Consider the following 14,236-nt stretch of genomic DNA (forward strand, 5'->3'; position numbering starts at 1 on the left):
ACAAGCTCAAAAGACAATACGAGCAAAGCCAACTTAGTATCAGTATGGGCAACTCGAAAAAGCTTTGGGACACAATCAAATCAATATGTAATTTAAAGGCACAAAAACAGGAATCAACACAACTACTGTCCTTCGAGTCTTCCGATCCTAACACAGCAATTAACTCTTGTAACTCATACTTCGCTAATGTAGGCCAAAATCTAGCAAATAACATCCTCTTGAAACTAAACGCAAACGAAGAAGACTTAGCTTCACAAATACACGCAGACTCCCTCTCTCAGCCTGGCTCTTTTTTCGCACACCCTACTGACTCAGCAGAGGTGGAATCAATTATAATGCGATTAACGTCAGGTAAAGCACCTGGATTAGACGACATTGACACCACCTTACTAAAATGCATCAAAGACGTCATAACTTTGCCACTAGTAGAAATATTTAACATGAGTCTAGCCACTGGTATATTTCCAATAGCCTGGAAGACCGCTGTCGTTTGCCCAATTTACAAAGATAAAGACTCAAGGGCTCTGCCAGGAAACTATCGACCTATTTCACTACTGAATATCTTCGCAAAAATGTTAGAGAAGATCATGAACACACGGCTAGTTAACTATCTTGAATCTCATGATCTTCTCTCAGATAGACAGTTCGGTTTCCGGCAGGGTAAATCCACGAAGGATACAGTCTCCCTCCTCACTTCAACAATTGCCAACTTATTAGACAGTAAAAACAAATGCATCGGTGTGTTTATCGACCTAGCAAAGGCCTTTGATTCAGTCTCCATTCCCATTCTTTTAAATAAACTGTCTAGCATGGGTATAAGAGGAACTACTCTAGACTGGTTTGAAAGTTATTTAAAAGACCGTCGGCAATGCTTAAGAGTTAGCCAATACACTAGCAGGGAGGCGGCGATCCGTTATGGCGTTCCCCAAGGAAGCATATTGGGTCCTACGCTTTTCCTAATATACATGAACGACATCCATAATAGCGTTGACACCCCTAACTCTGAAATTATTTGTTACGCTGACGATACGGTTCTCCTTTTCTATGACAAGAGCTGGGACGAGGCTTATTCTCGTACCGAGCGTGGCATGAACCAGGTTGCAAAGTGGTTACAGAATAACCTTCTGACTCTTAATGTTAGTAAAACAAGATACCTATGCTTCCATATCACCCAATCCTCAGCGCCAAACCACTCACAGGACATTAAAATCCACAATTGTATAAACAGAGGCATATCCTGTGACTGCGAACCGATAACACGCGTAGACTGCATCAGGTATCTTGGTGTACTTCTTGACGAAAATCTTAACTTTAAGCAACATATAGCTAAGTTATCAGGAAGAGTCCGTAGAGTAATAAATATTTTACGTAAATTACGCAGAGTGGCCGATTTAAAAACCCTTAAGATGCTTTATTTTGCCATCTGCCATTCTCTCCTGGATTACTGTATTTTATGCTGGGGAGGCGCTGCTAAAACTGCTATGATACAGGTAGAGCGAGCTCAACGATCCGTCATAAAAACAATGCTTTTTAAACCTTTAATGTACTGTACCCGTAAACTATATAGTGAAGCAGACATACTCTCCGTTCGTAAAATTTACATTCTTAAATCAACACTAAAAGCTCTTAGATACATTTCAGGATCGGACCAGTTTGCAGATCTAACGAAGAAAAGAGTTTACCGAGTTCCCCTTCCAAATATTAATACCGAGTTTGCTCGACGTTTTGGCTCATTTCCTCAGTTATTAATTTACAATAAAGTCACAAAAATAGAAAATATTCGTGATAAAACGGCAATGGAAGTAAAAGCCAAAGTCTCGAAATGGCTCCTGAGTTTAAGCTACGACGAAACTGAATCTTTACTATCCAACAAATCTTGACTGTCCATCGTCCCGCGATATTATATATATTTATTTATATTTTATGTATTTCATTTATATTGATATGTTTTTTATAAGTTAGATTACTATTAATCTGGTTTGATAACATAAATGCATGCTTTCATTTTATTTTGTATCCAATCAGTTAAAAAAGTTTTTGATTTTACGTAAGTACTTACCAAAATTATTGTTATTTAATATTTACTAGTACCTACCTATACAAATTACTGTAAACCGTAGTAGTCGTATTTACAATGTCGTAATCTGATCCTCACGTCACAGGCTTGCCTAGTGTGAGGATCGCAGTGTATTTCTGTTTGTAAATTGTGTTTTTTGTTAAATAAATATATTTGATTTGATTTGATTTGAATCAACAGTCCTAATAATCATAGTTATGTACCTATTTGTCTCATACATCAAAAATATTAAACACAAACAGCTTTAAAATACTCGGAAAGTACTTATGACTTTGAATTATTGAAAAACTTACATTCATTGACTTTTGGCTAGTGAAAAATGAAATTAACTAATATTAGCTCGCCGTCTACTGTACGCTGTCATGTTTAGTGCCAATTTCTCCATTCTCGGTTAGAGCATATAACCAGTAGTGGTTAACTTTTGACACATCTGTCATGAATTTTATATAGAGATTAATTTATACGTTAAGCGTTTAATTTATAAATCAATCCCTGTCGGTTAGATAACCGACAATGGAGAAATTGGCACTTAGGGTATTTTAATAGCGTGCGGATTTAATCATGCACGCGGGATAGCCCCCTTGCATGACACCCGCAAGTGTTCTTTTCATACAACTATTTATTTTAATACGAGGAATACGTACGCGGGACGCGGAAAAATAGCGTGCGATCCCGCATGCTTGAGGAAATCCGTACGATATTAAAAACATCCTAATAACAATAATACGCAGTATGCCTTACCTGACTTCCCCACGCCAGCCTGCCCCAGCACCATGACCTTGAAGGTCTTCGGCTTGGGGTAGAAGCCCAGCTTGGCCAGCGAGGACTTGGGCGAGGTGGACGTGCTCATGCCGCCGCCCGCCCCGCGGCCGGGCCCATCCTGGGGAGGACTGGCGACATTGATGGAGCTGGAAGGGAGAAAATTATGGGTTTGAATTCTTGTGGCATGGACTACGTTTATTGTGAGGGCTGGAAGGAATAAATACGGTGGTTAAATGTAAGCCTAAGTGCCAATTTCACCATTCTCTGTTAGAGCATAACCAGGGAGTAATGGTTAACTTTTGACACATCTGTCATGAATTTTATATGGAGATGACGTTTAATTTATAAATCAATCCCTGTCGGTTAGATAACCGACAATGGTGAAATTGGCACTTAGGGACTTAATTTAACGCCTCGTTCAGTAGGTATATGTAACCGAGCTTGGGATTTGTTAGGACTTGGGCTAGGTGCTGCTCATGCCGCTGCCGCCGCCCGCCCCGCGGTAAGGACCGCCCTGGCGACTACACACGGCATTGTTGGAGCTGAAAGGGAGTATAATTGGGATTTTATTCTTGTGGCGAGGACTACGTCGCAGGGCGGAAGACGCGCACAAATCGCATGATAAGTCGTTGCAACAAGACACGTTTTGCCACTTTGCGTTTTTTGCAACGAAATGCGCACGGGATATTATTTAGAAATCAGACAGCATGGATTTTCCCTGCTTATATATAGCTACCTATTGCTACTGAAAGATTGTGGAGTTGCAAAGATCTACAATCTGATTTTTGGCATTAGGCAATCGACTTCCCGTCACGCGGTTCTTACGAGAAAAATATATTTTGTGAATTATCTAGGAATTTCTCTCGTAATATAACAGTGATGACAGGCAGAAGGTCGATATTGAGAAGGGCACGTGTGGCTGCTCTCTTTGTTTCTACTTTGGAACATACATGCTCACGACTATAATCCACGAAGGAATAGTCAGAGGTGACTTCTAGTGATAGTGACTAGAGTCACCCAGCTTTTTGCTGTACATTAGTACTCATGTGATAGGTCGCGAGACTCAGGTGCTGTATCGCCGTTTTTGAATAAGTACACAATGCACTAACTAACTAGCTAACTACACATATAAAACCCAGATGTGCAGGTTTGCTCACGATGTTTGGAACTTTCCGCAATTTCACACTAGCGGGCCGTCGTCGGCGCGGCGGCGAAGCGTATAGCCATGTAAACTATGTGAGCTTTCAAAAATACCGGAAGTCAACGGCGATGTCTACGGCATCCGGAGGGTTACTTTACACTAACGAAAAACGAACGAACGAGATTCGTTTTTCCATGTATCTAGAGTGACTCCCCCGGCTGGTGTGTAAATGCGCATAAACTGTTGAGTTGTCGACCCGTACAAAACTAGGGGTTTTCTTTGATAAGAAAAAAGACTCTGCCTTTAAAGTTTCCCTCTCGGCTATTCAGGGATAAAAATAATAGTTATGGGTACTCACGTCTTTGTAGAGCACTCAGGTATATTGTATCAATTCAATTGTATGCAATGCAAGGGCGTACCCAGGATTTCAGCTAGGGGGGGGGGGCAGCTCATACCTGTTCCGAGATTATGGTCGGTCGGGTTATATTGAAACATTATAGATAAAAGAATATTAATATTCTTTTATCTATAATCAAAATATCTGACTAAAAAGAAAAGATACTTTGTTTCCAACACTTCATATTGCGCACAGTAAGTAACACGTTTTTAATTCCCACTTGGCAGGAAAATTTACGTTTATTTTATCTTCTAGGGGGGGGCAGCTGCCCCCCCTGCTCCTACCTGGGTACGCCCTTGATGCAATGGGAGTATTTTAAAATCGCTCCCCGGTAGATTTGAGTACATACACCGACGGAATGGTGTAGTGGTTACTGGTTAGGTGACCCTGACTCCTATGCCGAAGGTGATGGGTTCGATCTCCAGCCGGGGCAGATATTTGTGACAGATCGGGTCTAGGGTGTTAATATAATGAATTAAAATTATATATCTATTTATGGGGTAGGCAGAGGTGCATTGCTGCACCCACTTTTCGCTAGAGTGTTATGTTATGTTAGTCCCAATGTAATAGGGGGCGGGCCTATTGCCATTTTACGGGCACATCCAAGACCCGAGAACAAATATCCGTGTTTAAACAAATATCTGCCCCAGCCGGGAATCGAACCCGGGAGGCCGGGACCATCGGCTCAGTGCAGCAATGCGCCTACCCTACCCCGCAAGGGAGTACATTAGTACAAGGCGTGAGTGCGTGTTTTTTTAAAATTTATTTATCGATGTACCTGTGTAGATATACATATAACAGTTGTACTAACCCATATCACATATTACCGTATAGCCGTGAGAGAGATGTCCCGCATAATATTATAAGTTACTTTCAAACATTTTTTTTCGCAGTACAATAAAATATCCTCTGTTATTAAAATCATAATAATATGATATCTGCCAACATTCATATTTATTTAAACTTTAAACTAAATAAATCTGCAACTTTTAAATTTATTTGTTAACCACAAGTAAATTAATAAAAATACCTTATGAATCAAAAGTATAATAAAATACGTTGTAACTCTATCAACGCCATTTAATATTACGCCTGACATCGGTCAGTAAGTAATATCCAAGGTAAACGATGCAATACGTGTATCGTGTTTATCTATTTCAGACTTCGACACGGCATGGCGTAGTGGTTAACGACTAGAGTGTTGAAGGTCCCGGGTTCCCGGCTACAGCGGATATTTGTTTATGACGGCGATTGAATTTCAAAAGACAGTGGGTAGTGGAAAAGAATTACGAAGTACCTGAAATACTTAATACTCAATTAGGTACTTTGTTCTCTATCTTCTTGTTTTACACATATCTTAGTGTATCAGCAGCACTACAAAAATGGATTTACGATTCAACACAATACTGTATTACTTACCTCGTTTTTACGGTCGGGTACCTAAGTATTATAAATAAGTCACGTCCTGACTCCCGTCTGTCTGTCTGAGCTAGACAAATGAATTTCTTTTTAAATTCGTACCGGGGGGGCGCGGGGGCGGGGGGCGTCACGGTCTCTGATCGCAATTCCTTTTCTTTTCTTGTAATTGACACTTGGAGTAAGATTTATTTAAATACCTACAAGCTTGTGGAGGTAATAACGTAGGTAAGTCTTTTAAACAAATTTAGAGATATTATTCATTAGATTCAGCAAGGAATGCTCTGTTGTGCCTTTTCAAACTGAAACACTCTCTACCGTGTTCGAGAGCTTCTCCATCTTAGCGTGTTGGTACTGTTGGTGACAAGCACTACAGTTGACTAGCATTTGTCACCCTGGTCTGTCAGATCATAGTTTTAGTATGCTAACTAATATTATAAATGCGAAAGTAACTGTGTCTGTCTGTCTTTCTGTCTGTCTGTCTGTATGTCTGTTACTCTTTCACGCCAAAACTACTGAACGGATTTGAATGAAATTTTTTATACGTATGGTCTAGACCCTTATTTTTAGAAATTTATGTATATGTATTTTATTGTGTTTAAATTTGATTGTGAATATTAATTGTGTTAACTTATGGACTTTGAGTCTGAATTAAATGATTTGAATTGAATTGAATAAAAAAGGCTACTTTTTATCCCGGAATTCCCACGGGAAAACTTTTTAATGCGAAGCGAAGCTCACGGGAACAGCTAGTACATAATATTCCTGTTTAGGTAAGGTACAGCCTTTGATACTTCACTCGGGGAGAGGCTAGAGACTCAAGTCGCCGATTTATATAATTTTTTTTCCCAATAATGTATTTAATTTATTTTAATTAAATTAATTTTGTTTTGCATTGCATGTAAGAATTACCATTATATTTATATTGTTTTTGGAATTATGTATCGTAATTGTTAGATATTAATTAAGATTTTATTTAATGAATGATGTGGGTACCTATAATTAATATGCATGTATAGACTTAAGTATATTTGTGAATGTTAATAAGATGATTTTATGTGCATGTTGTTGGTACTCCAATGTAAATAAATAAATAAATAAATAAATAGATTTATAATATCCGTTATGCCAATCAAATACTTGTAAACAACAAGGCTTCATTTCCAAAAACAATTAAGCGAGTTTCCCGATTGCCAATCAAAATTAAATCGAATCGGCAAATACTTCCTGTGATCCTAGTTGATCCCACAATTAAATAACACGCGTTTTGTTTTGAAGCGAGAGGCGGGGCTAATTGGAAAACTAATTAATTTACCGATTAAAAGATTTGTTCCCTAAACATTTGGCATTAAAATTATAATAAGTATTCTATTTTATTCTATTCTATTCAGAGAGGGGGGCGAAGCACCTGTAGGTAGGTACGTGGCTCTCTCGAGTGGAACCTTTGTACATCCTCTTAAATTAATTATAATAAGTACCTAGTTAATTATTTAGGAACTAAAAAATTCAGGCCCAGTTTCTGTGAGCAACATAACTTAAATCCTATCTTCAAGGTAATTCAGCCAATGACAGTACCGCATTCCATACTGAGTTCTGCTTAGCTTTGCATTTTCAGGTATGAAATTTACAGTAATTATGCTTGATATGCCTGTTTCACAGTGTCTAGAGGAAGTGCTGGCAAGTCTATGTGTCGGATAAAATGTCCTAGTTAGCTGAAAATTGGAAGGTAACATACCGGTAACAACATCCTTTAAAATTATATTTCAGATATATTTTTTTTAAACTTTGATATTTATGATCTTTCATAAACAGTGTGACTGTGTGATCAAATTTGCATCGAATAAAAATAATGATTTAACAATGAAGGTAAGTAAAGTACATAGCTTATTTAATAAATTGAATCTATGTACATAAAAGGAGATTTAATTACAAAGTGTTTTCAAATATTACTTAACGAAACGTCTCTTGCTTAGGTACTTACACAGTTTGTTTACATTTCCCAACCAGCAGTTTCCGCTATTATTTACACAAAATAGTTAGTTGTTCATTCAAAAACTTTTTTACTGTACTAAAACACACACATTTTGCCAATAAATTGACTAACACCGCTTTTATTAACTTCCACGAAGTTTTTGTGTACAATAAATTGGTTTTTAATGCGCTGTTAAACGCGTCTGGATAGGAGCGCGGGCCGCACTGAAATAAACTCTGTTTCACCGTACTACGCTGCTAGCATCGGAGGTCACTTTAGCTTACATAAAACAAAGTTGTATCACTACTCTATCTCGTTGTATGTTGTATTAAACGTACCGACTGAATGAGATCTATCGTTCGTTAGTTTTTTGTCAAGTTAGAGTAAACCTCCTGTACTTACGTACTGGGTGGATATTCTGACAAAAGAAAAGTTTCGGAAAGCTATCATGCAATAATATTGACGTGAAGTGCAAATTCGTATTTCGGAAAGCAAGAGTTGTCCCCTGTAGCCAGCAGGTACTACTCACTCTACGTATGTAAGCCTATAGGTACTTATAGGTATCTCAAAAAACTAACAGGAGGTAGAGCATCTGTTTTTAATTGGTATACTTAGGTACTAAGTTCTAAAGGACTGGAAAAAAATCATAAAGACGCATATCATAACATCATCATCATTAATAAATATACTGCTGAACAACGACCTCTCAGGACCGCTACACCTATCTGTAACAATCTGTCCTCTGATTTTCAACTCAGCCAGCCTTGTTCCCGAGTAAACTGCCCATAATAGCTCACACGCCTTACCAAACACAGTGATACCACCAGTTTGGATAGCCGTATCCCAATCTTGAATGCGTTATACTTATGCTATAAATTAATCCTAAATGGATAAACGATCTCCAATCTTCATACTTCAGGATTGTATAGTATAATGATCTATAAGCAGATAGGTACCTAACGTAATGTATCTTTGAAGTTTTTACTACAGTTGTTAGTGTAAGATAAAGATAAGTCGTGTATTTCAGGCTCAGTGCATGGTTATTAACCCTTGAGTCTCTATTTTAAGATATGTAGGTACTTCAAGACATTCTGAAGACTATATTGAAAGGTATTATATGTTCCTTACTCAGGGTCATTATTATTATATTACAATGATATAAGTTGTACTTACTGTGTATGAAAACAAGATTATTTACAACAATTTCGTCATATTTATTTGATCCTACTGACCGGAGAAGCAGGATGCGCTAAGGGAGCAAAGTTCAAACCTAATACATAATATTAACATTATAAATATTATAGTAAGTATTATGTTTAAAGGCTGTATAAATTTAATGGTACGAGTATGAACGCCTTCATATTACTTACCTATAATTATCTTTTCGAGGACACCTATTATTAAAAACAAGCTGTTCCCGCGCGCTTCGCTTCGCCTTAAAAAGTTTTCCCGTGGGAATTCCGGGATAAAAATTAGCCTATGTTCTTTCCCAGGATTTAGACAGTATGTATACCAAATTTCATTCAAATCCGTTCAGTAGTTTTGGCGTGAAAAAGTAACAGACAGACAGACAGACACAGTTACTTTCGCATTTATAATATTAAGTTAGGATTAGTTAGGATAAAAAATGATCAATCATCTACCTTCCTAATAGGCAGGCACCTACCGGACTATAACGATCCAATGTTCTTACATGAATAATGCTGAAAACAAATCTGTTGTTTACTTACTGATACAACCCGACACTGTATTGTTGTGCCTCGGTAGAGGTAGACAGTGGGTATTACCAAGAAAACAACAATTACTTACCCTAATTGTAAGGACTGTATTGTACCTATCTATACTTCTTGTATGCTAAGCTTGTAAGTACGTACATAATTATGATATTTATACAGAATGTAAAATTAAAATTACTCAACCAATATATTTAATAGGTACTTAAGTAAATGTATGAAACACCAGAAGGTACTCCCAATAATAAAAATTTGCTCATATTATTAAGTTGCTCCCAGTATTATTCTACCGTATATTCAAAACAAGTCACAATCACATCCTACTTACAATAAGCCAGGCCACAATATGTCGTTTAGTGAGAATAATATGTGAATCCGTAAATTTTATGCTCTGCTATAAGTAGTAATATGAGGAACACCCACACATAAAAATTGAATAGGTGTGCAAAAGCAGTATTTTTTTTATATTGGTGGTTGTTTTTACTACCTACAATGAATACGTGTGTATTGTGTAGCTATGTAGGTCATCGCAACTGATTTTGTTAGGGGCTACCTAACAAAATCATTATGATGTTATCGTTATCTATATCAGCCGTTATAGGAACATAATATTAGTACAGCGTCGTGGGAAAGCCACCATGTGACTACATCACTATCATTAGTAGATATTACATATTACCTATTTATAAAATGTTTGCCTGTTCGATGTGCGTGCCGGCAACTCTAATTTCAACAATAAACCCTGCGCCCTATTTATTACTGAAAGCTTCAATAAAAAAATAGACAGGACAACATTACTATTTTTTTGTTACTGCTACACTTGAAAGATACTTTTATGCAGGTAATTCAGGCGTCCTCATTTGTATGCCCTGCACTGCATCATATCTCAGCTAAGTATTTAGTATTTTTTATGAGGGCTACTATTTTGGACCCAATACATTCTACCATAGAATAACAAGTACAGTTGTACTGAGTAGTAATAATACTAGTACTCGTTATTCTATGATTCTACTTATTGATATAACGTCAAACTATATAGCGATGATGATACGCGCTAAGACTGAGAACCGGTCAGGTACCTATCTAATATACAGGGAAAGGGAGTCGGTAAACATTTGGACCCATCTGTAGGTAGGTGGTAGATGGGTGCCGCAGCCTCATCAATCACGAGCAGGAACCGTCCTCTGTCAAAATAAGCCTCCTCCATTGTGGAAGGGCTTTGCATTATCTCCACACGGCACCACGTGTGGGTAAAGGCGATATACGGACCGTTCGAACAGTTAGTTATCGAGTGGTCAAAAGGACACGTTGTTCGCGAAATAAGTATTATATTCGCAAATTATTATTCAATAAAGCTGTGTGGCCGGCCCACTGCAACTGCATATGTTTTAAAGCTAAAATCAAAATTAAAATCATCGATGATAACGGATGGCAAGTACCTATATGAGACTACTACCCATCTATCTGATTTTACTAACTATGTAGGTAGCTACTTACTAAGGTACTTGGATTTACCTAACACCTATGGATCTAGTTACTTCATGTACCTAGTAGGTGTTACCAAGGTGCATACACCTCAGGACAACCTTCAAGCTAGTGCATAATGAATTAATGGCACCAACTGGCTGGGATACCTATAGGTACCTACATAGGCATAGGTACCATATATAGGCATAGGTACCATATATAGTTAGACAAATTCCACAAAAAACCCTCTTATTTTAAAACTTTGACTAAAGACGGGCAATGAAATAGTTCAACAACAAAATATACTTAAACGTTTTTAGTTGTTAATATCCTGATTCTCTGATAAATGATGTTGCAGAAGTTGTATTATGCTTGATTTTTCTGTTTAGGAATAATTTGGTGCTTTTATTCTCACTGGAACTTTTTCATTGCCCGTGAGTGTAGGTACTTACTTGGTTAGAACCGGTTATAGTCTGAAGCTTTCATAAAAATCACCAGTCTAAACCGGGTTTTAACCAGATTCATCTTTAGTCTACCTTTTATAATAAAGAGGATTGTATTAATGTAAAGGGATTATTCAACAACTAAGTATACTTACTTGGCGCAAGCACGTTCTGAAGAACTTCAGAATGACCCCCTACGTCACCGTCTTTGGGCTTAAGAACCATTTTTCAAAATCCTGTATTGGCAATGCTCAGGAGGTTAAACAGATTTCCCCAAACATAAGCATACATTACGCACTATACGCACATTACCTTAGGTACCTACTTACAAATTTTCCCCCAAACCTACGCATACATTTTGGTTTTTGACGCAGATAGGTAGGTGGGTGGTAACTACGTACTTAATCCGAAGGGACAAGTGAACAGCAACTTCGATAAACAGATTGTAGACTCGATGAAATGAGAATATTTTACTGACTTCACAAACAACGTTTGCATAATTTTCCTGTCAATTTAGGGAGAGGCATTTCCATCGCTCCGTGGCAATTGTCTAAAGATAGGTACCTAAGTATGTTAGTAGTACCTAACTACCTACAAGGTAAAAGTTACAATCAACGCTAAATTTGTGATCAGGAGATAAAAATCTTCTGTGCTTTGTCTGCTTTGCTAATGCCCTTATTAAGGCCTATGTGGCCAGATACATAATTACAGTTAGGTTGGTAAGTCGGTACTTACTTAAAATATTCCAATATATTATAAAGTTAGTAAGTACTTATACAAATACCTACTTAGGACTATTTGGTAAGTATACGTCATACACCTTGTCACACTGTTCATCATCATCATCATCATCCAAGCTCAAGGATCGCCGCACCGCACAATATTTTGCCGCGGCCTTCCTCATCCGCCCACTACCGGCTACGGCAGGATGTTAAAAAATTGTAAGTGCAGCAAGCCGAAAGAGAGCAGGGAATCATGCTAAATAGGTACCTACCTATATTTTGTTCATCGAAATTTAAAAAAACTATTTACTGGACCGAGTACTCACCTACTTATCGTAGTGTTCGTAGTAGGGCATGCAATACCGGAACAATTTTCAATACCGGTATTGAGTTCCGGTATTACAACTCAATACCGGGATCCCGGTATTAATACCGGTATTAGACTTCCTTGTAATAAATGGCATATACTGTGTTTAAAGGTCGTATACATCAAAATAAAACAAGAAAATGCAATCATATTCTGTATTTTGTTGTAGATTTTTACGAGAAATCAGTTTTAGAGTTTAAAGGACAATGGCAGAGTTCTAAGGTCGTTTGGTACCCCTATGAAAATGACGGGTTCCGTAATGAAAGTACCATGTTTAGAGAGTCACTGTATAGGTACACAAATAAATAAATTACTACATTTTTAGAAGCTGGGCGAAATGAGAAAAATGAAGAAAAATAATGTTTAAAAAGTAGTCGTAATGGAACGTAAACATTAATACAGGGAGAATGGAACGTCAAGTGAAGTAATGTTTATGCCAAGTACTCTGTGATTTACGTCATAAATGACTAGGTTGGATCTCAGTATAATGATAAAAATTGACAAACCAGAGCAGAATAACTGAAATGATAAAAAAATGTGTCATGTCAACAACTAAACGTCAACACCATGTCAACACTTGAACAACACAAGACGAACAACGTGAATAATAATTTGATAATAATATGTTAGGTATATCAAGTTATATGTTTACGTTTAAATAAATACGGGACGTGCAAAAAACATAATAAATATAATGATTTTATTAATATTATCGACTAGATCAGGCTACTACTTTCATCATGGAATAATGTTATACTTATCCAACTTCTGAAGTTTTAAATTGCCATTCCGCAACAGGGATCTGCTATGCCATTTCGAAATGCTATATGTAAAGGTTCTACATACTATATGGGTATGCATTTGGCGAGTAATGTAATGAAATAAAATATACTGTTTAAAAGATCATTGTTTTATTTACATAACATAATTTGCCTGGAATCAACTTTAGGAATTTTATGTTCCTATTACCTACTCTATTCTATTCTCTGTTGGGGTGTAAGTACCTGCACCTGGCTCTCTAGATGTGCTAAATCTAGATAGGTATGCAGGTTTCCTTCACTGTAAGTGTGATGGTATACATTTTAATTAAATTCAAAGAACACATTGGTACATGTCAGCGCCGGGATTCGAACTGCAGAACGCAGTTGCTCTTCTCATATTTGACTTAGGTATTTATCATCCTATGGTTCATAGAAAATATTGTCAGGATTTTGCGTGTTCTTGATCTGCTGCTTCTGCAGGTTCCTGATGAAGAAGTGGGACGGGAGCCTGCCGGGGAGGTGGAACTGGAACCGGGTCTGGTTCTCTCCTTTGTCACATTTGTTCTATATCTTCAGCAGTTTCAGCGGTATTCAAAATATTAAATAATTAGGTTAGGTAATGGAAAATGAAATAACAACTACTATGACAAGATTGACAAGCAAGATTCAGTGTTATTAGATTTAAATATTCAAAAAATATCGATTATAGTGAATCGAATAAAGAGAAAAAGAAAATGGTTTACTATGGATAAAAGTCTTCAAGACTTAAATATAATGATATTTTATAAACCAAATGTACTAGTTTTGGCACAAATAGTACCAGAACATGTAATTTATTGATAAATAAAATATCTTTTGTATTTAAGATTGTATCAATATTTCTATTTGATTACTTTTTTGCTCGGATTTGCTGGTAATATTCCGAGGGCTGGCACCACTGTTGTTACGTTCCATTCTCTATATGTTTGTTTTTACGTT

At 37.1% G+C, this 14,236-nt stretch overlaps 1 protein-coding gene across 1 annotated transcript in view; it reads right to left on the reverse strand.

Moving 5' to 3' along the window:
* The window catches only part of LOC105385262 (ras-related and estrogen-regulated growth inhibitor), a 35,147-nt gene extending 27,168 nt beyond the window's left edge, over positions 1–7,979 (reverse strand). The window contains exons 1-2 of the mRNA XM_048625049.1: positions 7,775–7,979; positions 2,819–2,985 (exon numbers count right to left, since the gene is read on the reverse strand). Coding sequence (XP_048481006.1) covers positions 2,819–2,927 — 109 coding nt within the window. The 5' untranslated portion in view covers positions 2,928–2,985; positions 7,775–7,979. The remainder of the gene's footprint in view (positions 1–2,818; positions 2,986–7,774) is intronic.
* Positions 7,980–14,236: the final 6,257 nt, after the last annotated feature.

This window comes from Plutella xylostella, chromosome 13, assembly GCF_932276165.1.
Source record: "Plutella xylostella chromosome 13, ilPluXylo3.1, whole genome shotgun sequence".
NCBI classification, from domain to species: domain Eukaryota; kingdom Metazoa; phylum Arthropoda; class Insecta; order Lepidoptera; family Plutellidae; genus Plutella; species Plutella xylostella.